The 26736-nt window shown below is 52.2% G+C and overlaps 1 protein-coding gene across 1 annotated transcript in view; it reads left to right on the plus strand.

Annotated features, from left to right (window-relative positions):
• Window positions 1–26736, plus strand: part of PLXNA4 (plexin A4) — a 424337-nt gene that overhangs the window by 332297 nt on the left and 65304 nt on the right. Inside the window, exons 9-13 of the mRNA XM_046020616.1 lie at window positions 1397–1511; window positions 12226–12426; window positions 18766–18862; window positions 19286–19476; window positions 23227–23378. Coding sequence (XP_045876572.1) covers window positions 1397–1511; window positions 12226–12426; window positions 18766–18862; window positions 19286–19476; window positions 23227–23378 — 756 coding nt within the window. The remainder of the gene's footprint in view (window positions 1–1396; window positions 1512–12225; window positions 12427–18765; window positions 18863–19285; window positions 19477–23226; window positions 23379–26736) is intronic.

Consider the following 26736-nt stretch of genomic DNA (forward strand, 5'->3'; position numbering starts at 1 on the left):
TCCTTGAACCCCACGCATCTATCTCCTTGTCTTCAGCAAATTCATGGAAACCCCAGGGTTCCATGGAACATCACTGGAAAACCACAGGACCTGATCTCATAAAGCCCTGCTTGTTTTAAACGCTATTCTGTTTTCCTCTCCCTAGAACAAGCTGGTTAACATAACCAAAGACACTTCTGGGCTCTAGTCTGGTGGAACATTAGTCCACCTGTCTGGTTATGGCAGGTGTGAGTCCAGCACTTGGCTATCTCTGGGGCTCCAAGGAAGAGGTAGTCAGGCCTTCCGGCCAAAAACAATTTTCTTCAATGCCAGAATTCTCTTCCTGCTTCTTGCCACGGAGCTGCCTGTGGCTTTACCACTTGGTGGCCTCTTCCCTTGCTCCCCTTTTGCCCCTCTAGGAAAGCAGAGTAGACAGATAAAATCATGTGTGAGGTTTCCAGGCAGTCCAGAAAATAATTTTAAGCATCTACCAGATGTAAGAAGTGTCATTAGACAAGAAGGGTCAACAGTGAGTAGGACTCAGAGACCCAAGCTGTGCTTCCAGAAGTCATGGCCGTGTGGACTAGTGGATTAACTGGGCAGTGAGTAAGTAAAATATGATACAGCAAGACCAGGACGGTCCCAGAGACATAAACAGAGTGGTTAACAGGCTAATGGCCCAACTCTCAATTGGTCAAAGAAGGAAGAAGAGATGGGCAGGTGAGGGAAGGGGAAGTGGCACCCCAGGGAGAAAGACAGCGTGGGGAGAGCACAGCCTGTTCCTGGCTAAAGCAGCAAACACATGTGGAGACAGTGGGCCTGGACATCATAAAGTGGCTCAGCCTTCAGGGCAAGGCATTTGGGTTTTACCCTCTGGAAGACGGAACCCGTGCTGGGTTTTAAGCTGAAGAAGCTCTTATCATGTTACCTTTGTTTCTTGAGGGTGGAGTGTAGAAGCAGGATTGCTGGCTATGCAGGGACTCACTGCACTGGCAGAGCAGCCTGGAACCTTCCTCTGCTGGGGCAGGTCCACGTGGGTCCTTGACAGTGAGATCCATGCGTCAATTGGAATTCAACCTCGATTTCTTTCTCAGCACTAAATGTGTGGGCCCCTCTACTCCAGACCTCATTGTCCTCTAGTTCAACACAAGAAGGCACCATCCTATGGAGATGGAGTGTGGTAGATGAGGCCATTGGGGATCAACATTTTCACCTACCTGAGTGAGGGGGAGAAGGCCACAGAATCTGGGCATCCTGAGAACTTGAAGCTGAAAGGGACAGATTTGTATCAGATCTGCTCTTCCTGAGTGTTGGAAGGTGGTTTAAAAAATATTTAGCTAGACCCAGGTGTCTTAGTCCCTCTGCTTTGGGTTCACCAAGGCTCTGTAATTTGTGCCCCTTCCTCCTCTGTGCACAGGTGCCTGTCCTGCGTTGAGAGCCCATACCGATGCCACTGGTGCAAATACCGGCACGTCTGTACCCATGACCCCAAGACTTGCTCCTTCCAGGAAGGCCGAGTGAAGCTGCCTGAGGTAGGTCCAGGCACCTAGCAGATGAGTGCTTCTTGCCGTGAGCATGGGGCACAAGAGGCAGACCTGCCCTTAAGAAGAGAAAACAAAGGTAAATACTACAGGACTTGCTTCCGCCCCAACCCTGACTCTTAAGGGACCTGCGCTGGGGCCAGTCGGCTCTGGGTCAGTCCTGGAGGATCAGCTATAGGCAAAGATACATTCTTAGGTCACTCTAGTCATGAAGACCCTCCACATGCCAGGTGAGTTCTAGAACAACTCCAGAGAGATGGGCCGGTGTGTGTGTGTAATAGAAATAATTACAAGTACACAGCAAGACTATGTATAGACTCCTTGGCTGTCTCTCAGAGCATATCTGAGATCAAACTGGACAAATGGAGTAACAGGGTGAGAGAAATAAGAAAGAAAGGAAGGAAGGAAGGAAGGAAGGAAGGAAGGAAGGAAGGAAGGAAGGATAGTCAACGTATCAACCAGAGTGGTGGTTCTCCGCATGTGGTTCCCAGATCAGTGGCATCAGCACCGTCTGTGAACTTGTTGGAAACTCAGTTAACCACCCCACCCCAGACCAACTGGATGACAAACTCTGAGGCTGGGCTTGGTAGTTGGCGGTTCTATAGCACGGTCCCATTTGGGAATCACTAGAGTTGGCTTCATGGCTAAGAAGCTGTGTTGTTATTCTTGCCTAATCTTAATTCTTATCCTTTCTTTGGTTGTTGTTGTTTTGTTTTGTTTTGTTGTTTTTTGAAAGAGAGAGAGAAAGAAGGAGTGGGTGCATGGGAGGAGAGATGGGGGAGGGAGAGAGAGAATCTCAAGCAGACTCCCCGCTGAGTACAGAGCCCAACAAGGGGCTGGATCTCATGACCCTAAGGTCATGACCTGAGCTGAAACCAAGAGTCCGATGCTTAACAGACTGAGCCTCCCCCCCACCCCCCACCCCCACCACCCCAGCCCCCGGCTGCACATATTCTTATCCTTAAACACTGTTCATCATCATAATAGAAATACTCTATGCCTCTGTTGCTGCCTTTCTTAGGATGTGAATTTCTGGGCCAGGACCTCAAAGATAATGGGTTTAAAAATACTTTGGAAAAGTCTGCTGTTGCTCAGCCATTATGGTGCTTGTGTGACTCCATCCATTAGGCCAGTAGGACTAAACAGAGTGGTTGCTTTAGAAAGTGGTTATTTAAAATAGAAAGATACACACACACAATGTTGGTTAGACCCCACTGACTGCGGGGGCAGAGCTGCCAGCCTGGCCCACACTCTCTCCATCAACACTGGACCAAGACAGTTTCCAGCATCTTCACTCCCTTCCCCAGCCTTGGGTGTACCTTCCAGCCCCTTCCCATACCCATTCAGGTGCCATGACTGTGTGGCAAACCCCATAGCTATGAGAGCTGAGTGTGGTCCTGGTGCAGGAAGCATGAAAGCTGTGTGGGGGACAGGAGGGGAACGGTGAGAACAGAGAAGCCCTTCACAGTGCCCTTGTCCCCTTCTCCCTGACTTCTACTTCCGTGGAGCCCTTGCTTTGGCCAAAACTTTAATGGCAGGAGGGAAGCTGTCTTGTGTCTGAGGCTGAAAGGGAAAGGGGATGTATTTCCCACTACCAACACCTGCTGCGGGGACTCTGCCAGCCCACAGGGACAGTGACTGAGCTGTGCCTGGCAATGAGAAAACCCAACCTCTATATCCCACCTTCCTGGGTTCTGGTGGCTAAGCAGGAGGTCTACAGGGAGAGGGTGGACAGAGCAATTGATTTTCAAGGTAAAGGCAAGGAGTGGTGAGGTGCTCACAGGGAAAAGATGGTCCTACTGAGGGCAGCACATGATTAGGAAAGCAGAAAGAAACAAGAGAGAAACAAAGAGAAGGAAGAAGAGGCTGTGGAAGTCTCCAGACGTAAAGTTCTCTCCCTCTAGGATAAGGTCTGTCTATGGCTAGAAATGGCTGATCTTGATCACAAATGACAAAAGAGACCAGACTTAGATGGTCCCTTTATGGGGAGAAAGAGGAAAGAGATTACATGTTGGCTTTAAAAAGGAATGTGAAGCTCATTGTGTGTCGATCCTGTTCCTCTTTAAGATGAAATGGATCTCAAGCTAGTAGGACAGACGTTTGACAGCAAAAGGCACACAACTGGCATGAAGACCCTGAAAAAATGCTGTCCAGTCCCCTTAACCCTGAGCCTTTATCTTGAGGCGTGTGGTCAGGAGAGGAAGGTCTGCTTCACCTCCCCCCTGGACCAGGGGCCGAGGGCCCGGGAAGAAACATCTTACCTCATTCGGGAACCTGCAAGTTACTTGCTGGAGGCAGAAACAAAGAGGTTTTCAGCCTCCCTCCAGCTTTCCAGACTGGTGTGTCTGGCACAGTTTTCATATGTGGAGAGGGCCAAGGATGAACTAGATGAAAGCAGAAACAATTGAGCCATCTGATGGATTTCAAAGGCCCCTAATCATTTAATTACCTTGAAGGAGGTTTTCAAATTTCTGCTTTTTCTTTCTTGTTTGCTCCTCTTGTCCCAAGTTTCTTTCTTTTAAATACATAAAAGCAGCTTGCATCTGCTGCTCAGAAAGGCGGAAAAAAGAGCTAGGAGAGAATAAAACAAAAGCCCACCATGTTTCCCGGGGCACTTCAGGGATCCCTGTAGGAGGACGATGTCTTGGAGGGCCCATGTTGCCAGCCAGGCACAGCGCCCCACCTATAAAGGTTGCCAGACCCCTCCAAGGGTCTGAGGTCTGGGCTCCCAGGAAGGAGGCCTGGAGGAACGTGGCCCATGGAAGGTGATGCTGAGCTGACCCACCACGGCCACTCTTAGACCCTGTGCATTTCACCCAAGCTGTGTTATGGTGAGCCGGGCAGGCCATTAGAGCGAGAGGCTCCCAGGGAATTTGGAATGCCATGCCTCCCTCATCATCACTGAATGGAAGTCACTTTTGCTCTTCTTGTTCCTGGATGTTTATTTAGTCTAAGAAAGGGAAGCTCTAAGGCTGTGTTTCTGGTCCATGTTTGGAGGCTGCTTTCTTCCCAGCTCAATACTGGGGCTATTTTGAGTATAATATAGAGAAGAATCCAGAGCTGACCACTTTATGATGGTCATGGTGGCGGCATCTTCCTGGGGAATGCACCAAAAGGGAAAGAAGTAATAAATATTTGTGGGCTCTTGACTGGTCCAGCCATTTGGGGTCATGGAAGGAAGCCATTGTGCTCAGAGCTTAAAAAGAAAGCCCCTGGCTGCTAATGGAATTAAGGTGACTATTTTTTTATGTCGTTATTTTGTTCTCTATATTTTTGTTTCTGGAAAGAGAGAGTAGCAGGAATAAGGCATAAACAAAGAAAAGCAGACATTTGAAAGGTGATTTTATAGAAGCCCCCGGACACAAGGGTTCCCTCCTCCTGCCAGGGGAAGAGTTTGGTAGTCAAAGCTTCCCCTAAGGGTCACATTTCATCCTGTATTACCCAGTTCCTGAGCTTTTCCCATACGCAGGGCATTGCGAGAGCTTCCAAAGTGCATAAGACATCTGTAGTCTGTATTTAGAGTTGGGTGAAATGGAATCTTCGGTCTCCATGATCTCTAAAGTTCTTTAATTGTAAGTGGAAGGAAGCTGGAAGGCACCAAGGAGCGGTCTATGCCAAAGAAGCGGTCTTGGAGGGTGAGGGCTCAGGTCCAGACTGTGGTCTCACTGTCCCATCTACCAGGGTGACTGCTGCTTGGCCTCAGGGCCGGAGGCTCCCCTGGACATCCAGGCCCTGACCCATCCCCATAGGGGAAAAAGTGGGAGTCAGGCCTAGAGATTCTTCTGGAAGTCCCCAGGCTTCCATTGCCTTTCAACATCTGAGTGTGGGGACGCAGAGAGTGTCCTTTTGTCAGTCAAGAGGGAGACTGCCAGGTGGTTCCGCATCGCCCCAGCGCCAGCTTGTATCCCCAGGAAGGCTTTCATCCCTGTGTCTTCCCGTTTCAACACTGGCTTTGTTGACTGTCACCAGCGATGTTGAATTACCTCTTCCCCCCCATGAACAAAGAGTGCATTCAGGTGAGGTTATTGGTCTGGAACAGAGCACTGGTCGATCATTGTTGTAATTATATTAATGACAAGTATTCTAGCATAATTACAATTCTTAGAAATAGAATGCCCAATAAATATACGTTGTTTGTAGTAACTATATTCCAGTTACAAGGAATGATTTTGTTTCCACTAATGATGGCATCACAATCACAAGGCTGGGTCTTTAGATCAGCTGCCAGATCCTGGGTACCAAAGAGAAACGAGAGAGGAGGGTGAGGAAGGCCGACATGGGGTGAGTCTTCTGCTCTCGGCCCAGTTCTCCCAGAGTCAGGAAAGACTCCTTCTTTCCAGTGGAATAGCCTTTCCTGGGGACAGCTGTTAAGAGGGCCATGTCCCCACCTCTATCAGACGGGAAAGGGCTCTGGTCCCTGAATGGCTTCGAAATCCCCAGGCTCCATGCCAGGAGCCCCCATCAGTCCTGCACCCATAATAACGGTGATCCACAAGGAACAAAGGTGAACTTTCATGGAAAAGAAAATCCACCGACAAGAATTTATCCTCCATAGACGGCTTTGCTGTTATCTTTCATCTAAACTGAAAAGCAAAGTCAGCTGCTGAAGTTGTTTCCTAGGCGTCAGACCAGATGGGCTTTGCTAGGAAGGCCCACAGTGCACAGAGAGAGAGCTCCTGCAGCCCCGCTCTGCTAGAAGTTCAAACAGCATCTCCTCCAGGGAGCAGGTGTAAGATCAGAAGAGACAAAATGAATTCTACCTGATTTCCAAAACAGTGCTCGGAAGGTTCTCGCCATATTCCCTCCACCCCCACGCCCCAGACACGCATCTGCAGACAACATGGGTATCGTAACGTCTGCCAGCCCCTGTGGTCAGTCTTCTCCAAGAACGAAGAGCCGGCAGGGCGGGCAGGGTCTGAGCCCCTGGACCGAGACAGGGCAACCCAAAGGCATTTACCCCCGATGGGACTCTGGAGGGAAATCGGGTCAACTACCTTGTCAGTGATTCTGGTGAGAAGAGGCCTTCCTGCGGCCCAACCCAAGGGAACAAAACCACCCCTGCCATTCACCCTCCTTTGAGAAAACAAAGCCAAACGTAGCCAAAGAACTTGCTTCCAACCCACACGCCGACCCCCACTGCAGGTCTCCATTTTCAGACTGCTGTGTCTCCAGACAATTGTACTTTCCATCAATCTCGTCTGCCCCACCCCCCCTTGAGGTTATGGGTATTTCCTTTCTGTATTATTACGTTGCTCTCTCCATAAACCAGCCCATCGTAGATCACACTAATGGCATTATAAACTTGGGGAACAGCAAGAAAATATATGGCGCGTTAGATTTTTGTATTGGGCGCCACAGGTCTGAGAAGGTGAGTGTAAATTTAGGGGGGAGGGTTGGTTAGGGCTAGGGCTGGCTTCTTTGGAATTGATGGGGGCCGAGGTGACATTCATGGCTTGAGCTGTGCCCGGCAAATAATTTATTCCTTCGCTGCCCCTAGGTGCCGCCCCTGCCCTGCGCTCCCCCAGAGCTTCACAGTTCCCCAGTTCCCTCATCAGGTACACACACCAGGGGCTGTAAATCCACAGACCTCCCGCCCCCTTCCCCAGGCAGCACCAGCCCTAAGGGCAGTGTTTTTTCTCTCAGCTCAGCAGCACACTTTGTGTCCTTGTTCAATTATTTAAATACGCATTAAAACCTCTGTATAAAGCCGCCACTGGCATGCTGGACACGGCGGATGGAAAGGCCTCTTTTTGCTTTCATACTTTGGCATGATGTTCCCGCTCCCTGGAATTAGCAGTGCTCTCTCTATTTCGGCATGCATTTCAGGGAAAACCAAAAACATGTATGGGGCTGGGCAGTTGACCTGGGGCCCCCTGCAGCGAGCGCCTGAAAGCCAGGACGTTCAAGATTTCCTTGCGCCGCAAACCACTGCCACTCTCAACCCGCACTTCTTACGACTGCAGAGTGTCGCCACAGGCAGAACAGGCTCCGAGGGAATCTGGCTCCGAATGTATGCATTTGTGTCCACATAATCTTGTTAAATGCAGGTGCTTTCCACCTCTGAGAGCTGGCCCTGTCACGTGATAGCTCAGAGAACTCTCTTCCTTGAAAAAGAGAAGAGTGTTGTGTCTTTGAGGAATTCTGTATGGGGGCCTCGAGCATCATCTGGGGACAAAAGTCGGGAAGATGATCAGGTGAAAATATTTTGTTCATCATTGTGGGATGATGAACATTGTGGACAATGAACATTGTGGGATGAATGAGATAATCGGTGTCCTTGGTTCCTTTGTCATGAACGTGGGGGCAGTTAGATGTATTGGGCTGTGAAACAAGATAGCAAACAGGAGAGCACTTGGAAGGTGATGGAGGGGGGAGATTGCTCAGTGGATGGAATCCACGAACCCCTTGTGCTAGAATCATGAGAGCACCACTCACTGCCTAAGCCTGTACCAGGTAGCCATGGGCCAGTTACTAAAATATTAAAATACTTCCCTACTGGGAGATAAAGGGCCCCTTCCAGAAGGTCCCTTCACCAACCAGCCCTTTCCAGTGTTCGTGCCGCTGATCCCTGTTTGAATGTCACACCCAGAGCTAGATCAGCTCTAGAGATGGGAAAACTGAGCTTTAGAAAGCCTTTACAGAAAGGCTGTATAATGGTGTGTCCCAGGCCATCTACTGGGTTAATAACAGAACTGGGACCATAGAACTCACTGAATCCAAACCAGCCTCTTCATTCTGTGGCTGAGGAGGTCTGGGGGACTTGCCCGAAGCCACGTGGTTGGCCGGCAGAGGTCCCGTCTCAGAGCACAGAGCACATGCTGCTGTAGGCTGTCACCTTCCAGAAGAGGGGACTGTTGTTAGAAGAGCAGAGGACAGACACGGGGCCTCTGTCCCTGTTTCCTTCTGTCTGGGACATTTGGAGCTGTTGAAGTTGTCAGGCTCTGAAGCCTAGAAGGGGGAGAAGCTGGACTGTGGGAGCTAATGGGGTATTGGTGGGAAAGCACACAGAGGTGGGAGCGGGGGAGATGGGTCCTTGGGCAGTGATGTAGGAACAGGGAGTAGATGGGGGAACAGGTGCGGCCTGAACTGGGCAGAGGGAGACAAGGAGAAGCAAACATTTGTTGAATGCTTGTTCCCTCTGTATCAGATGCTTTATAGGTGGTAGTTCATGGGAACGCCCCCTGCACGCCCCCAACACACACACCAAAAGCTCGTTGGAGGAGGAGTTTTTAATCCCCACTTAGAGTTAAGCCAAGCAATGATTAGAGCGCTTTAAGGCTCTGAAATGAGCAGGAGGAAGATAGGCTTGCGTTCCATTTCGAGACTCCCCAGCTAGTTTAGCGAAGGACTCTCAAAGGTGATTGTCTGAGCCCCAGGCCTCGGTGGAGGTGCTTGGAAGTGAGGTCTTGGGACCCAACTCAGAGAGAACGGTGGTTTCCTGCCACGTCCCACGAGCCTCGGCCCTAGAGGTGGTTTTACAACCTGGAATCTCGGGGCGAGGCAGGTCAGGATCTGAGAAGCGGGGCGGAAGGAGGGGACAGTGTGGTGGCGACCGTCCCTTCATGCCTTGCTGCCTAGAGAAAAATTCCCATTTTTACATTTCAATTAGGAGGGACACTGGGGTCAACCATCAGTGCCGCCAGAGGAAAATGGGCCCGGCCCAGCCGTGGGCCTCTCCAATTATTATTAATGAACTTACTCTCAGACCTGCCAACCTTTTTATATGCAAACTAGGCCTTTATGGGGCCACTGACAATCAGGACTCATTAAAGAACGCGCACCAAGCCTCAGTGAGAATCTTACCAGGGAAGAGAGGCTTGCGGGTCTGCCCACATCCTGGACTAGGAGCAGCCCAGCCCCAGGCAAGGTCCCAGCCCCACAGGAGCTGCAGGACCTCCAGGAGATCCTTCCAGACCCACCACTTCCTCCTGAGGGGGTCCTGGTCTACCAGTAGGAACTTGCCTCTTTCATTAAGGGGAGGAGAGAGAGTGGGCTGGCAGTTACTTTCTTCAGCTGCCAACCCATCTGCTGACACTAAGCCATGATGTTTCCGCTCGCTGCCTCAGTTTCTCCTCTGCAAAGTGGGATGGATCCGTTAGGCTGGTCCAGAGGACCACGTTCGAGACACTTCCTGAGCATCGGTCATGGACGGGAATAACATTTTGCTGTAGGAGGTGGGAGCCAGCCAGGCAAGACTTCTCTTCCTCCAAACACAACCGCAGACCCGGCTCCCGGACCGTGCCGATGTGGATGGAACAGGAGGGGAGGGCAGGCTGGGGAATGCTTGTGGGAGAGGAGAGCTGCCCCAGGGCCTCAGGAAAAGGAGAAAATGCAGTCAGGACCCTCTGGCACAAAACTCCCTGCTTTTCGTAGAACTTCTCTCTTGATTCTCCAACATCACACGTCCTGCCCGTCGTCTTACTCACTAAATCGTTCTTGTCTTCTCTGGGTCCTGCATTCTCATCTTGCTGGGGCCAGGGTAGGGGGCAAGTGGGGGGTTGCTGAGGTGGTGGCCGAGGTGGGGGCACGGGATGGAGCTGTTAAAACTCTCTCCATGTGGGACCCCGAGGCCACATGCCCAGTTCATTGCTCCCCTCCTTCTCCCCTCCTGCTGCTCCTCTCTGTTTTCATTGATTTTTAATTGTGGAAGAACACACACATGAAACCTACCATCTTCACCAGTTTTAAGCACCGTTCGGTGGCATTAGTCACATTCACACTATTGCACAACCATCACCACTATCCGTCTCCAGAACGTTGTCATCATCCCCAACCAAAACCCTGTCCCCGTTAAACATGGACTCCCCAGAAACCACCATCCTGTCTCTAAATTTGATTATTCTAGGTGCTTCATGTGAGTGGACTCTTGTGATCTGTTGTCCTATTGTGACTGGCTTATTTCACTTAGTATAATGTTTTCAAGATTCGGACACACTGTAACGTGTGTGAAGATTTCCTTCCTTTTAGGACAGAATCATATTCTGTTGTCAGTATATATCATGTGTTGCTTATCCACACGTCCACTGATGGACGCTTGGGTGGCTCCCACCTTTTGGCTGTGGTGAGTAATGTTGCTATGAACAGGGGTGAACAAGGATCTGTTCTAGTCTCTGCTTTCAGTTCTTTGGGGGACATATCCAGAAGTGAGAGACAGCTGGATCTGCCAGGCCTCTGCTAGCTGCTTTGCAGAATAAATGTACGGGCACCCAGAAGGAGGGAAAGGGTTCATTGAATGGGCCTAGGACATCTGCTCCCCTGTAGTAAGGCTCCAGGGTAATCAGGAAGGGCAGAGGTGAGACCTCCCCAAATCTCGGAACCAGGACTGGGAAGAGCTGAATGGATCCTTGAATCCCATCTGATTGATGGATAAGGAAGTTGAGTCTCTGAGTAGGGGTGTGATGTGCTCAGGGTTCCATAAATTGTCAGAAGCGTGGCGGGGACTAGAATGCGGGTCGTCTCCCTCCACACTTTCAATGACAGAAGGGGCTCCTGTTTGCCTGCAGACCCAGGAGGGACAGCTGCCCAATGCCCGAGTGCCCGAGACCCTCCTTGGTCCAGCGTTCCCCCACAGTTCCTTTCTGCCTTGCTCTGCTGGGCAGGAGGGCTGGGGTTACAGGCCAGCAGCCCCTGCCCAGAGCTGCATCCTTAGAAGGCTGTGTTTACCCTGCTTTTGATGGCCAGCCTGCCCAGAAGCCATCTGGTTCAGCATGACCTGAACAGTGCCATAACAGGAGTCATCTGCGGGATGCTGGGACTTGCCTGACATGGGGTGGAGGGTGGTGTCCAGGCCCTGCTGTGTCTGCAGAAGGCCTCACTCCTGCCCGTGCCCATCAGGCCTGGCATTACTGAATCTTCTCCACCCAGGTCCTCAGAATCCAGCTACGTGTCAGCCCGCACCTCTGGACAGAGGGCAGAGCACCCACACTCTGTATTTGATCTCATTTTTCCCCACAGCCCTCCCTGGATATAGCTGACAACCTCAGGGGGAAAAGGCCCAGTCATTTCCTCCATCCCCCAAGGCTCTCTGGGCCCCACTCCAGCCTGAAGGATGTGTGCTCATTCGCTAGCATCCAAGAGGTGCCCCATGTGCATCTGCTCTGAGGGGCATTTCCTTAGGGTCAGGGGCTGCAAGTGCACTCAGAAGCTTCTGGATTTTAAAAGGTCCCTGGAGCTCATTCCCAAACATTCCCAACTGCCAAACTCAGCCATGCATGGAAGATCATCCCGGGCCCTCCTGCTGTGGACGAGACCCACCTTCCAGAGCTGGGGCTCAGGGCTCACTGCAGAGCTGCTCTGGTGCGTGTCTCGGTCCCAACTCTTGGCAGCCTAGGACTGAAGCACAGGGTCATCAGCCCGAAGTGGGGCATGGGACACGCAGCAGCAGAGTCTATCTCTGCTAGCATGGCAGGGGGGCTGGGAGGAGACAACCAACAGTGTCAGAGTCTGGAGGGCATTAAAATGGAACCCAAAGAGGGCAGGGGACAACCTCTGTGAGAAGTGGCCCCCCAGACGGTGACTGTGGGATCTGGGATTTCTCGGACCCGTTCCCTCTCACACAGAGGCCAGGGATGGGCAGCAGTGTCTAGAACCTTCTGTGGGTGTTTCCGAGGGAAGGCAGAGCAGGGCAGACATCTGGGCTGTGTGTGGAGAAGCTCCTGCGCCTTCCGCTTCCTGCTCCCCAGCCCGAGCTGTGCTGTCTCTCCAGGACTGCCCCCAGCTGCTGCGAGTGGACAAGCTCCTGGTGCCGGTGGAGGTGATCAAGCCCATCACTCTGAAGGCGAAGAACCTCCCGCAGCCGCAGTCCGGGCAGCGCGGGTACGAATGCATTCTCAACATCCAGGGCACGGAGCAGAGGGTGCCTGCCCTGCGCTTCAACAGCTCCAGCGTGCAGTGCCAGAACACCTCTGTGAGTGCCCCGCCCCGCCCCCTCCCCACCTCTGCTAGTGCCCCCGCCCACCTCCACCCCTTCCTTGTTCCTTTCCAGAACCAGTTCTGCACAGCTAGGCAGGGTTTCCCCAAATACCCACAGAACAGTCCAGCCCCCTGTGGAACTGCTTCCCCCAACCCTGCCTGCCCCGTGCAGCCTCAGACGCTCACCCCAGCAGAGTGCTCTGGGCTCTGAGGTCACCAAATGTCCGCAGCAGCTTGGGGACAGGCCCCGGGGCTGCTGAGCACTGTTTGTGGGCAGAGGTGTTTACAGGGCATCCTAGGCTTGTGTCCATCCTCCTTCCTGAGACACGCTCTAGAGTCCCTGGGCCCCTGCCCTCCCACCAGGGCTGACCCGTGTGCCTCCTTGGATGCTGCAAAGGCCAACTGATGCCTTTAGACCTGCACAGAGGCTGTCTCCCAGCACAGAGGCTTCGGAGACAGACTAGACACCTACAAAGGGAGCAGAGGAACAGGAGGGAACTAGCCAGAAGGGTGCTGCTCAGATCAGCACAGACCTGCCCAGTGTTTAGAGAATCCACAACAGGTCCGTGCCCCACCAATGACGGGCCAGCGGCCCCCGGCTGCCGATGGCTGTTGCCTGACTCCTGGGTACCATGCAGCGTGCCCCACTAAGGTTTCCCAGCTAGCTGAGGGGCCAGGCTGGATTCAGGGTCTCCTCCTATGTCCCTCTACCTCCCATTCACCCTTCCCGTTGCTGTGGGGACTCATATGTGGTGACTGTATTTGGGGATGTGATGTACACCCAGGAGAGTCCTGGACAAAGCAGTTCATGGGCGCACCTCACTCTCCCTGCAGGAAAAAGTCTGGGAGTAAATGGAGCTCAGAGAGGCACATAGGCTTGCCCAAGGTCACTCAGCATTGCAGGGACCGGACTGACAATGGATGGCCCAGCCTCGGGAACCCCAGATGTGTCCCCACAGCTCCCACGTGCACATCTTCCCCCTGTCCTGGCAGCCAGGCTGTTTGGCAGATTTCTGCAGCATTCCAGATTAAACCTGCAAGCAAATGGGATATTAAACACCTCCTGTTTCCTCATAAATCCTGGGGCCAACCAGACCAGCCCCAGGGGTTTGAATCAAGTGCTTCTTTCCCAAATAAGTGAGTTCGCGTGGGAAGAAAAAGCCTAAGCCCCACATGTGAGTCAGTGGAGGGCAGACAGGGGTTTAGGCCACAGAGAAAAGTCTGTTTTGTCAGAGACGCTGCCCCAGGGAATCTGGCCCCGGAGGTGTCAGGAGGGAGGACAGAGTCTGTGGCCTGTGATGATTGAGCCCTTGTTTCCCAAGACAATACAAGACTGGGCCTCGTGAGCCCCGGGCTTCATCGGGCTCAGCTGAATAGATGAGGTTCTCCCCATATTGCCGCCTGAGTTCATCCTATAAAGTTCTTGGTCAGAACTCAGTGCCTTGGGACCCATTGTCCACAGCACTCTGAGTGAGGCCTGACTCCATGAATGAGCCCACTCGGGGTCACATTGTCCTGACTGTGGGGGCAGCATCAGAGTCTCCTGCGGACAAAGGTGCAAAATGGAGCCCTGACAGATGGATGGGTCCCCTTGTCCAGGGTACCAGCATCTGAGGCCCCCCACCCACCAGGGGCTGGTTCACAGGACCTGAGGTTGCTGCTCCCAAAGCAGCTTGGCCTTTTTAATTTCAATACCCTTGTGAGGAAGGTGATGGGCAAGTTTTTTCTGTACCATTTTAAGGTCTTAGAAATGGAGGCAACAGGGGGTGTACCCCACAAAGGGTCGATTCCAGGAAAGGTCACCTCTAGCTCCAAGGACCCCCTGGAATCTTGTGGTCCAGAGGGGCTCAGCTCTGACTTCTCCCAGAAGCCTCTCTTTGCAGGGATCCCAGTGGAAATGCTGGTCTGGGCCAGGATGCCACTAGCCGCCCAGGGACTTCCTTAAAACACTTTGAGGTCACAGGCAGGGCCAAGCCTCCTTTCCCGTTGTTATAGAGGACAATATAGTATCAGGGCAGGAAGAGACCTGAGAGAGTGTCTATACTTGATTCTGTGACAGAGGGGATCTCTGCAGCCCAGAGAGGGCAATGTGACCAGCCGTAGGTCACACAGCAAGGCAGCAGCCAATTCAGAACTTGAATCCAACTTCATAACACACCCCACCCTCACCCCCATCAAAGGTTGGGCAAGAAATAGCAACTGAGCTCTTTATGCCCAGCCTGAGTACCATCCCTGGGAACAAGGCCTGATGCGCCTCAGAGAGGACTGTGGGAGGGAGTCCTTTTGTTTCACTTCCTCCGTCCCTGAGCTTTCTGGAATTGGTCAGTGGGGTGGGGGAATCCAACAGAAACCCTGTGTCCATGATGGTAGAGGAAGGTGGGTGACAAAGGGGTCTCAGAGGGAGCAGAGAAGGAAAAGAGGCCCCGGAAAACTCCTCGTGGGTGTGACCCCGGGCTGGGTGGACAGGCTGGTCACCTCCAGACCACATTTCAGGGGCAGGCTCAGGGCCATCACCCTAGCCCTGGGGGAGGGGCCGTGGGAGGAAAACAGGGCAGCTCACAGGCAGCAGTCAGAGGGAGGAACCACTGTGGGGCTTCTTGGCCTCCTTTAGACCAAGGCTCCAGGGAAATGACAAGTGCTACTAATAATAGTGCCCAGGACCCGCCTCCCCAGTCACTGGCAATCAGGAGAGCACGTGGGCCACAGGGGGCAGCCAGCTCTAGGCCTGGCTCCCACCAGCCCACAGTAGCCTCCCATCTTCTCCTGGTGTCCCAATTTACCTCCTGCAAAACAAAGATGAAGAGACCAGTGGGGAGGTTACTTGCCCCCACCCCCACCGCCCTGCTTTCCTGGAACACGGCTAGCAGTGGGTCTGCTGAGCCCTCCAGGGTCCTGGAGAGAGGCACGAAGCATACACATGTTTCTTTTTTCCATTGTTCAGATCTGTCCTCCCGAATGGTAGCATTTTTCAACACGATATCTCAGAGCTCAGAACAGAGAACAGTTCGAGGAAAGAACATCCAAATTATATAGGTCTTCCCTTTGCTTTCCAAGGTAGAGGTTCACACTTTCCCAGGGTAATGAGCAACGTCACTCCCAAGCTGGGCTGTGGCGTGCCAGACCTTGATTGAGACACTTAACCTTCTGGCCCCAGAGAGCCTGAAACACTCTCCCCTCAGCTCTGGGTTTTGTGCAGATTAACTGCCCGCTGATTACAGAGAGCCCTGTCAATGCTAAGTGCCACAGAGGTGGGAGTCCTGGGGGATGGGAGCCAGTGGTCCAGGCTCCCCAGCTGTCGGCCCCCTCCCCCTGCAGAACGCAGGTCCTGGGGAGAGAGCCTCCAGGAATGAGAGTGACCTCCCTAGAGACAGTGGGGGTGGTGGGGAGAACCCAGGGTTAATGACTTCTATAATATTTCATAGTCAGGATCCCTGGAATGGGCGATAAAATGATAAAGCCATGCCCGACATATTCTGAGCCTTGCTGTCTTTGATTTTCCATTTTCCTCAAAAAGTGAAGGCATGTAAACACACACATGCACGCCAGAACACATAAGCATTCTCATATGCACACATCTCCATAGGTACCAGGGTCTGGTGCGTAAACACTCCATAAGTGTCTGCTATTATTACTTCACATAAACATAAACACAGGAAACACAAACAAATTTTTGGACAGCATCCCCAAATGTATACGCATAGACATAAAACACACGGTGATATTGTAGCACTCACTTACTGACGTAAGTGAAGACTTACGTCATCCACTCACATGCCGACAGGGGGTCCCTGCAGAATCCCTTTGCGGCCGTGCGTGTGCGCACATGCGTGTGCACGCATGTCTGAACACACAGATCACACAGATTTGTGCTCTTAGCTCTTCTCCAGCCAGCTGCATGTGAACTCATTTGTGTACCCAGACACACGCATGCACACATATGCAGAATTTCTTGCCTTGCTCTCTGGGGGATTTCAGGGCCTTCCTGAGAGAGGCCTCTAGGATATATTGGTCTTTGACTGATGGGCCGCTGGTCACCACCTGCTGCTTCCACAGACCTGACCACATCCCAGCCTGAGAAGCAGGAGCCAGGCTTGGGTCCTGACTTACCCCCTACCTACACCCCACTCCAGCATCGCTCCTAGAGTAGAGGCCAGAAGAGCCTGCAGCCAGGCTTTCCTGCACCTGCCCTGGGGCTTTGAAGGAGGGAGATGGGAAGGAGGGGAAGTGGAACTTGGCTAGAGGAGAGAAATCTGGAAAGGTGTTCTCTCCCTCTCCCCTTCCCTACCTCCTCTCCCCCAACCGTCTCTTACTCCTGCACACCCCTCGTGCACACCCATTCTGCAGGGAGTGGGGATTCTCTAGCTTCGTGCAACACCAGAGTCACTAGAGTGGTTTGTTTGAAGTGCATCCCCATCTCCCAGTCCAGCAGGTCTAGGGGGAGGCCCTGGGATCTGCATGGAGGCTCCCTAAATGATTCTCATGGATGAGCCCACACACCCCTCTGAGGACCACCAGTCCAGAGAGGACGAGGTTTTGCGAGAAAGCTCAGGACGCCTTAGAGCGACCTAGTCTGACACAGAAGCAAGAACAAATCTCTGGGGAGCTGATTACTGCTCTACGTGGCTAAAGGTTTATGAATCACCAGCTGAGTTAAGCGTTCATCAAAGGCCCCACTGCTGTTTCTGCAGGGCTGGGAGCTTTGCTTTATTCTATGGCTTGAGCCCAGACCTTGGTCCTGGCCCAGATGTCATGGGTCACAAGAGAGAGTCTATGAGAGCGTGCATGGTACAGTGCGAACCACCATCACAGTGGGGGAAACCCTGAACGTGGCTCCCTGGCCTAGGCACGTGTCTCCAGGATATTAGGGAAAGGTCTGGTAATGTTCGGGTAGATGAAGATGGCTGGATGTGATCACACTGATGTTGTGTGTAAGGACAGCCTCATGGCATAGTCCCGTTGAAGCACATACTGTAACTAAAGAATTAGGGCAATCTCCCTGGGGATTCCAAGCATCCCCTCTAGAAATATCTATGAATAGGGTCCAAGGGGAGAGGCAGTGGGACGGGTCTGGAGAACCTCCCCCAGGCTGTGCAATCTGGGGTGCTGTAGCTGCCCTTCATCTTAGGCAGTAGCAGCGGGCCAGCCCTAAGGAGGAGACGTCTGCTGCCTCGATAATATCCCTCACACCCCCCAACACCCAGCCCCTCCAAAGTTCAACTAAGTTAAGAGTCTTTGGCTCTGCAAACACCACTTCAAACCAGGTCTCCTGGACTGAACCCCTCTAGCAAATTGTGAGCCCTCAGCCCCTCCTTGACAGAAAACCGGTCTCCTTCCCATTCTTCCATCCACCCCCTGTGGAGGGCAGAATCTGGTGGAATAATGAGAAAATCACCAGGTAGGAATTGGAAATGCTGCCATGGGCCTGTGGAGAGTTCCTGCCGCCTACCCTCCTTCTCTGGAGGTTGAGAAGTGTCTGCTATCAGAGGGCAGACATTGGTGGGCTGGCACCTCCCCCTCCGCCCGCTCTCCCCTCCGCCCCCCTCCCCACCTGCCCCACTCAGTCCCAAGGCAGAGACCAAGCCAGGTGGGGCACTGACTCTGAGGAGAGCAGGACAAGGAAGCAGGGCCCAGCTTGGACCCTGTGCAGGCAAAGAGGCAGCTCCCCCACGGGCAGCCACAGAGCTGGGGCCTGGCCTCTTCCAGCCAGCCAGGGCCTTTGGAGTCTCAGTCCAGATTCCCAGGTTTGGCACCCAGGGCATCCACGGGATTTCCCTCCTCACCTGTAAGCCCCGCCCAGCTCCCCTCTCTCCTCCCCTACATCAGCTCAGCCCCTGAGTGCAGCCCCTTCCTTTCTAGTGCCTGCACCCATGGCCCCCCACTGGGAGTCGATCTGCCCTCTCCAGGTCTTTGATAAAGCACCCACCCCCTGTGAACTTAACCTAGAAATTAAAGTTCCCCAAATGAATCAAGGGCCTGGTGGGGGCCTAATGGCGGGGCTGCCCTAGACAATGAGGGAGGACACTGGAAAAGCCCAGCTGGTGGGAGCCAGCATCCCGGGAAGGGGGACGAGTAGCTTGCTCTCATCTGCTTAGGGAATCCACTTTCCCAAAGGTTGTCCCATCCAGGCCTGCCCCCCCACCCCCACCCCCACCCCCCCGCCACACTCCGCAAGGCACGCCTCCCCACGTGTGCGCCCGCGCATGCGCTCCACACACGCACAGTTCAGCCAGTCCTTACCCCTGAGCGCCCCTGGAGGCCTTGGCTGAAGAGCCGGCTCTCTCTAGAAATCTCTGTGACCCAGCTTGTTTTCGTTCCTACCCTAACCTGGCGGCAGTATTCCTATGAAGGGATGGAGATCAACAACCTGCCGGTGGAGCTGACGGTCGTGTGGAACGGGCACTTCAACATTGACAACCCAGCTCAGAACAGAGGTGAGTGAGGAAGGGGCCCCCGCAGGGAGGCAGCGCGGGCGGAAGGAGCGGCTCTGCCTTCAATAGCACCTGCGATTCCATCCCTCCCTCCGGCTCTGAGCCTGCCCTCCTCTCCTCTCCCCTGCTCCGAGACCTCCCAGGTCTGGACCCACCCGTGGGCAGTGGCTCTTGGGGGGGAGGGGGTGGTGAGCAAGCAGGACCAGGGGAAAGAGCCCTGCTGATTCTGGAGGGAGCCCCACTTCCCGGCCCAGCTTCGCGGCCGCGCCCCGAGGTTCTCCTGTGGTCTTCTCTGGGTCACAATGGCTGAAGGAACCAGGCTGTTTGTGCCTCACTCTCTAAGGCCGGGACGGCACTCTTGTCCACGGTCCCAGCCCCTCCTGCTCCCGCTCTCACCCCGAAGTACCTCTTGCTCTTCGCCCGCAGTTCACCTCTATAAGTGCGGAGCCATGCGGGAGAGCTGCGGGCTGTGCCTCAAGGCGGACCCGGACTTCCAGTGCGGCTGGTGCCAGAGCCAGGGCCAGTGTACCCTGCGGCAGCACTGCCCCGTGCACGAGAGCCAGTGGCTGGAGCTGTCGGGTGCCAACAGCAGGTGCACCAACCCGCGCATCACAGAGGTAAGCCGGGGTCCTGGGCCGCTCTGGGTGGCCAAGCCAGACCCTGCCATGGCCCTGGGGCCCTGCCAGCCAGGCGTCGCCATGGTGACAGCCACCACGGTGACTACCAGGGCTGGCTGGCAGCATCCTTGTTTTCCAGCCCAGCTTCCCCAGAAGCTGTGGGTTTGGTCCTGTGGTTGCTTCCGTTATCAAGGAAGGTGGAAAACAGAGAGGGACTCAACTGTCCTGTTGGAGTCTCCACATGAGCTGTGTCAAACATGACTCTAAGTCCTGGCCACAGTGCCTTTGTCTCAAAGAGTCTGGGGGATGAGGCGGACAACCTCACCGAGCAGTCAGTCACGAGCAGAGACTGTGTGGAGCCTTAGGGCACAAAGCCCAGCCCTCCAGAGGTGGACCAGGTGGAAATGGTGAGACCCCCAGACTCATTCAAGGCAAGACCTAAGCGGGTAGATGGCAGAAATGGATTTGGAGCGCTGTCCAGGAGGGCCCAGGGGACACAAGCCATGGAGGAAAGACCAGGGAGGAGCAGGGCAGAACTAAACATGCAGAGAACAGGGCTGGGATCCCGGTTCTGCCTGCTAATTGCTGGGTTTCCCAGGGCTAATTCATCACTACCGTCATGCCTCGGCTTTGTTCTCTGTGCAGTGGGTCTAAAATTCCCTTTCACAGAGGAATTACAAGGACCAGAGGAGAGAAGCATGCAAAATGCTGGCTCCATGCCCAGCCCTGGGGTCTCACAACCTCCTCGTCCATCTTCGACACTGTTGACGCTGTTTGCGTCCACGTCTAGGCCAAGGGGATTGCTGCTCCTCGGGTTTATTTAGGTCACCTGTTGTCTTCACCTCCCCACTCCCCACTTTCAGCAGAGCGACCCCCTCAGGCCCCCCCAACCATGCTCTCCTGGTAAAACAAGAGGTGTACAGGTCTCAACAGAGGGACCCTCTGTGCCCACAGTGCTGATTTTAATAACCAAGCAGAGAGGGACAGAGACAAAAAGAGGGAAGGGAGCTCAGTCTCTTCTCCATACCTAGTAAGAAGAGACAGGTGTGTGGCTCTGTGCAAAGTTTCACAAACACACACCTATCCGGTCATCTAACAGGGCAGCTACAAGAAGAGGCAAATATTGGTGTGGGGCTTCAGTCTGCAGAATATTTTCCCATCCCTTCCTTCGTTCGTCCTCACAGCAGCCCTGCTGTATGGCTCCTAAGGCTGTCACCATGCCGTACCACAGACCAAGTGGCTTCAGTGACAGCAATTCCCCGTCTCTCAGTTCCGGAGGCTGGGAGTTGAGACCCAGGTGTGGGCAGGGCCAGCCCTTCCGAGGCCTGTGCGGAGGACCTGCTCCGGCCTCTGTCTTGGCCAGCAGCACGACATCTTCTCCCCGAGTCCCTTCTCCTCATCTTTTCCCGTGTCTCTGTCCAAATTCCCTCTTTATATGAGGATGCCAGTCCCCTTGGATCAGGACCCACCCTAATGACCTCATGTTAACTCGATGATCTCTGTAAAGACCCTTTCTCCAAATAAGGCCACGTTTGGAAGTGCTGAGCATTAGGGCTCCCGCATAGGGATTTGGGGAGGACGGAATTCAAGCTAGAATCCCCGCCAAAGCCCGGGTGAGCAGCCTCCTTTCCCTGATACAGAGGGCCATGCTCAGAGATGCTAATGTCCTTTCCCCAAAGCCTAAATCAAAGGGGCTCTGACTCCCAGGTCTCTGGATTGCCGGACTAGAGCTCTCCGTCACCACAGGGGCAAGGCACCCGTAGATCTATGCCCTCAGCCCTCCGCCCATAGATTATGCACACACAGGAAGGATGTGTCCACGCAGGCAGGGAGCTTGACCTATGTGAGCACAGAGCCCCCCCCCAGCAAGGCCGCCCCTTGCCCATGGCCCTCTGTATGTGTCACCTGCTCGGGCCCCTTCACCCTCCACACCCCTGGTTTTCCAGACACGGGGAGTTTGCCTCAGCCTCCTGCCTGGGGAGGAATCTCAACAGAAATTCTCAAATTGGGGCAAAAGACATTCATTGAACCTCCAGAAGTATCTGTGCCCCGGCCCCACTCCTCTCCCACCGGCAGAGCCTTAACACGAACCATCCCCGGGGGCTGCCACACGTGACTGGTAATGGTGTGTCTGCCGCAAACGGTGGGACTTGCTTCTTCTTGGCCTAACACTGAGAAAACCACAGGGAGGAGGTGGCAAATTAAACAGATCTCCCTGCGACAGAGGCTATTTACTGGCACACTGGCATTGGCCCTCTGGGGAGCCTGGGGAACCAAGGACTGAGCATGAGATAAAGCTTCTTTTTCACGACAACAATCCAGGGCTAGAATATCACGCACTCGCTGTTGCTGGGGGCCAGTGGGGCTTTGGGGACTGGCTGGGCAGGCATTTGGGAAGGACATGACCTCCCCTTCCCAGTCCTCTCTCCATCTGCCCACCTCCCTCACATAGAAATGGGCCCGTGTGTCCAAGGGACCTGTCTCTCCACTGCCACAGGAACACACATGTGAAAACCCTCACGCTCCTGTGCACACTCGCCCACAAACATGCATGGGTGAGAAGAGGGAAGTGTCTTAGCTTGTAGGTGAACAGCCTTCCCCAGCAAAGCTGTCCCTCCAGCCTGGCTTCTTTCACTCCCCACTCCCACCCTTCTCTGGGGTGCACCCCCCCCACCCAACTGTGACCTTTGGGGGTGAAGCAGGCAGGAAATATTAGGAGGTGGGCTGTGCAGGCTCCTTCAGTTGGGATCCCACGGACACTGGCCAAGATCCAGGCACTGGGGCTGAGAGACACCAGGAATGGGAAACGCGCCCTTTCTGGTCTTCCGAATGCCAGGAGAGGCTGGTGTAGTATGTTGTCTGCCACTAAAGTCACTGCCGCGGGATGTCATAATTAGATCGTGGGAAATGGATGTAGCACCTGGCTCAAAGCAGGCCCCTGGGTTGTTGATTCCCAGCATCGCCATCATGGGTTTTTAACACCAACAGTGACATCTGAGAAAGAAAAGCCAGTCATTTGGGCCAGTATGTGAAGGTAAAGTCTAAATTAAACCCATCTCTGGTAGAAACCAAGCCAGGTAGTGCCGGCAAAGGGGCTGCAGCAAATGCTCTTCTGCATCCGGGAAGAGGCAGGGTATGCGATTTTCAACCCACCGACAACTCGAGAAATCAATATGGTGCCGTCACTGAAAAGTCCACGGGAAGTAAGACACCGTTCCTGCTCTCAGAGACTCCGGATCTGCGGGATGAGGAATCAGACACAAATCATTGTTACCAGGGAAAGAAGAGTGAAATTTCCGTGGAGAGAGAGAACTTGGTTATGGAGAAGGGACACTTGAGAATGATCTTGAAACCTGGGTGGATTGCCATAGTGTGGAGGGCTGTGGGTACTAAGAGGACTTTTTTCATTTTCCTCCGGAATGGAACAAGACAAGCAAATGCCAAAAGGCTTTATTCCTTGATTTTCTATGAATCACCTGGTAACGGTGTGGATCACTTTCCATCCCCCTCATGTCGTCCACAAAATAGGAGGATTTGAACACTGTTCCTAATACCACACGTAGACATGGACTGCTCTGCCCGAAACTCCTGCCACTGACGGTCCCAGACCTGGGTGCCCTTGCGGATGTGGGCCCAACTCAGGGAATGGCGCGGAGGTGGGGAAAAGCCTGAAGCCTCTCCTTGCCCCATCAGCAAGTGGGGGATGGCTCTCTCTTGGTACCTGTCCAAGTCACTGCTTCCTCCTTCCAGATAATCCCAGTGACAGGTCCCCGGGAAGGGGGCACCAAGGTCACCATCCGAGGGGAGAACCTGGGCCTGGAATTCCGGGACATCGCTTCCCATGTCAAGGTGGCCGGTGTGGACTGCAGCCCCTTGGTGGATGGCTACATCCCTGCCGAACAGTAAGTGGAGGCCCTGTGAGACACAGGGAGGTGCTGCCGTCTGGTGTTGACTCGCCTTCCCTGGCCAACCGCTGACAGCCAATGGCAAACCGTGTTAGAGACTGCTGACATATGGCGGGATTAGAATGCCCTTAACATTCTAGTGTCCCCCCTGGCCCTTGAACTAGCTAGCTGCCATATCGGCAACTACAGAAAGGAGAAGGGGACAGGAGGCCTGGAGGGCAGAGAAAAGTGATGCTACCTCCTTGGGGTATGGCCATGGGGTGTGAGGAGAGAAAGCAAAATTAAAATCTGCAAGGGAAGTGTAAGTTCAGTTCCCTATCCCCCGCTGTCTCTAAGTCCCCACTCCTGTCCTTCTCCAATTACAAAGAAGCTAAGACTCTGCTACTTTCTGTGGAGACTGAGAATGAAACCCCATGCCCACTCCGGCCTGGAAGCATTTGGGTGGTTTTTCTCCAATGCAAAGGCTGCCGGAGCATAGAGTGGGTCATCCCATGAGCCCGACCTTCACCTCCTGGCCCACCTGTTAGAGGAGGTGTGGGAGTCACGTATCATTGCCTTGTAAATAAGTAAACACAATTTTCCAGCCCAGCAAACACACCATGAAATGTTTACCAGCACAACAGAATCTATATTCCATACCATCTCTGCTGCCCCTCCCAGCCTGACACCTTGCCACTTGTCCCCTGTGCAAGTAAGTTACTGACACTTTTTAGGTCTCCCTTAAGTATGTTAGTGCAGCTTACCTGTCCTGGATGTTGCTCTGATTTAGTGATTCTGGAACCATCGGTACCACTTCTGATTTCCATCCACAGCTTCCTAAAGCACTCTTAGTAGAGCCTGTGCCTGAGGATCTACTTTTCTTCTTTTTTTTTTTTAAGAATTTATTTATTTATTTATTTATTTATTTTGAAAGAGAGAGAAAGAGCGCACACGGACACACAAGTACAAGCCAGCAAACTGGGGGGAGAGGCAAAGGGAGAGGGAGAAGCAGGCTCCCTACTGAGCAAGGAGCCTGATGTGGGACTTGATCCCAGGACCCTGAGATCATAACCTGAGCGGAAGGCAGATGTCTAACTTGATAGAATTCACCTCCTCAGCCGCCTGGGTGGCTCAGTGAGTTAAGCCTCTGCCTTCGGGTCAGATCATGATCTCAGGGTCCCAGGGTTGAGCCCCACATCGGGCTCTCTCCTCAGCAGGGAGCCTGTTTCCCTGTCCCCTTCTGCCTGCATCTCTGCCTACTTGCGATCTCTCTCTGTCAAATAAATAAATAAAATCGTTAAAAAAAGAAAAAAAAGGAATTCACCTCCCTGGTCCCTCGTGGCTTATTTGCCCAAACATTTTTCTGTGGTTCCTTTGACTTTCAGAGTCCTTCCTAGAACAAAACCCAAGCCAGCTCCTACTAGGCTGTTGTGAAATGCCCTTCTCTGGGCCTGCATAGCCAAATAGAAAATATATGATTATAAAGTCTCATGATTGAACTATCGTGGTACTAGTTAGATCAGTGGAAGGAGATAGAACACCCAGAAAAGAATCCTGATACATAAAAATTTAGTGTGTGATAAGGGTGACGTTTCAAATCAGCACGGAAAGGAAAGATTGGTCAATAAGCAGTGGGGGTTCACTCTCTGGAAAAAAACAAAAACAGCAACAAAAACCAGTATCAGACCCTCATTTCACATTATACACCGAAATAAATTACAGACCGATTAAGGAGTTAAGTGAAAAGAATAAATCTGTGGAATGATTAGAAGAAAACGCAGGTGAGAATTTATCTGATTTCAAGTAAGGGAAAGTGTATCTGTTCTAAGTATAACAGCAAAAGAAAAAAGTGATAAAGAAGAAGATTAGGGGATCTGAGTATCTAAAACTTAATATTTGTACATCAAAAATCATTGTAAGCAAAGGAAAATATGAGTGATGAACGATTGTTATACCCTATGATAGTTGATACATGCTTTTTCTTAATATACAGAGGTTCCATAGATGAAAAGGCAAATATCATGGAATGAGCAAAGAGCATGAATGAGCGTGAGTGTGCAATTCACCAGACAAAGAACCAAAAGTCATATAAAAAAGTTAAATAACATTAGTAATCAATGAAATGAAAATCAGAACAATGGGGAACAATTTTTAAAAGTTTAATGCCCAGCATTAACAGCAGAGGAGAAGTGTGAGAAATAGCCCATCATGTACTCATACTTGGAGGGTAGATTGGGACATGCTTTGTGGAAGGCAGTTTGGAAATGTGGACTGAAAATCTTTAGCTTAGTCGTCCTATTTCTAGAACTTTGTTTAAATAACCAGAAATGCACAATTTTTTTTTTGCAAGAACACTTATTTTGGCCTTATTTGTAATCATGGAAATGTAGAAGCAATTTGTATATTTTAAAATAGGGAATTAATCAATTCTTAAATTATTGTGCATGCACGGGACAGTAAATTATGTAGCCGTTAAATCGGATGTTGCAGAAGAATCATGGCCAGGTACATGCTCAAAGTATATTACTGAGAACATCATTCACCAAACAGAAGAGAGTTTCTAGTGAATTCTGTAAAAGAAAAGCAAGACTGAAAGCATGAACACCAAAATGTTGACAGTGGATATTTCTGGGTGGTTCAAATGGGGTGGGAGGAGGTGTCCATATAGCAAGTATTTTTATGCACTTTCTCTTTTTTCTTTACACTGAACATGCACTAATTATGCAATGGGCAGAAAGGCATATATTTTTACTGGAGTCTCATCCAGAAATTCTCTAAGAGAGACACAGAACCTAGAAGCCATCAAGTAAAAGAAGGAGCCGCTGAGCCACAGACACTTTTTTTTTTAAAGACTTTATTTATTTATTTGACAGACAGAGATCACAAGTAGGCAAAGAAACAGGCAGAGAGAGAGGAAGGAAAACAGGATCCCCACTGAGCAGAGAGCCTGATGCGGGGCTCGATTCCAGGACCCTGGGATCATGACCTGAGCCAAAGGCAGAGGCTTTAACCCACTGAGCCACCCAGGCGCCCCGCCACGGACACTTTTAAACTTCAGTGCAGCAAAAAACATTATAAACAAAGTTGAAATACAGATGACAAGCTGGGGGGAAAAAATAATTGCAGTACTTACTAGAAACAAAAGTTAACACTCCTCATTCAGCAGCTCCTACAAAAAGACAATTCATTAGCAATTTAAAGAGACAGCTTCAAACCAGTCAAAGGAAAGGCTATCTAAGATTTTTTTTTTTTTTTTTTACAACCACACACACATACTTGCAAATATCTGCAAAGTCACTAGCAATCGGGGCAATAAAAACGACAGGAAAAAAATCTTCTTTCCCTTTTATATTGGAAAAACTTTCAAGGGATTGAT

Source organism: Meles meles, chromosome 10, assembly GCF_922984935.1.
Source record: "Meles meles chromosome 10, mMelMel3.1 paternal haplotype, whole genome shotgun sequence".
In the NCBI taxonomy this organism is placed as follows: domain Eukaryota; kingdom Metazoa; phylum Chordata; class Mammalia; order Carnivora; family Mustelidae; genus Meles; species Meles meles.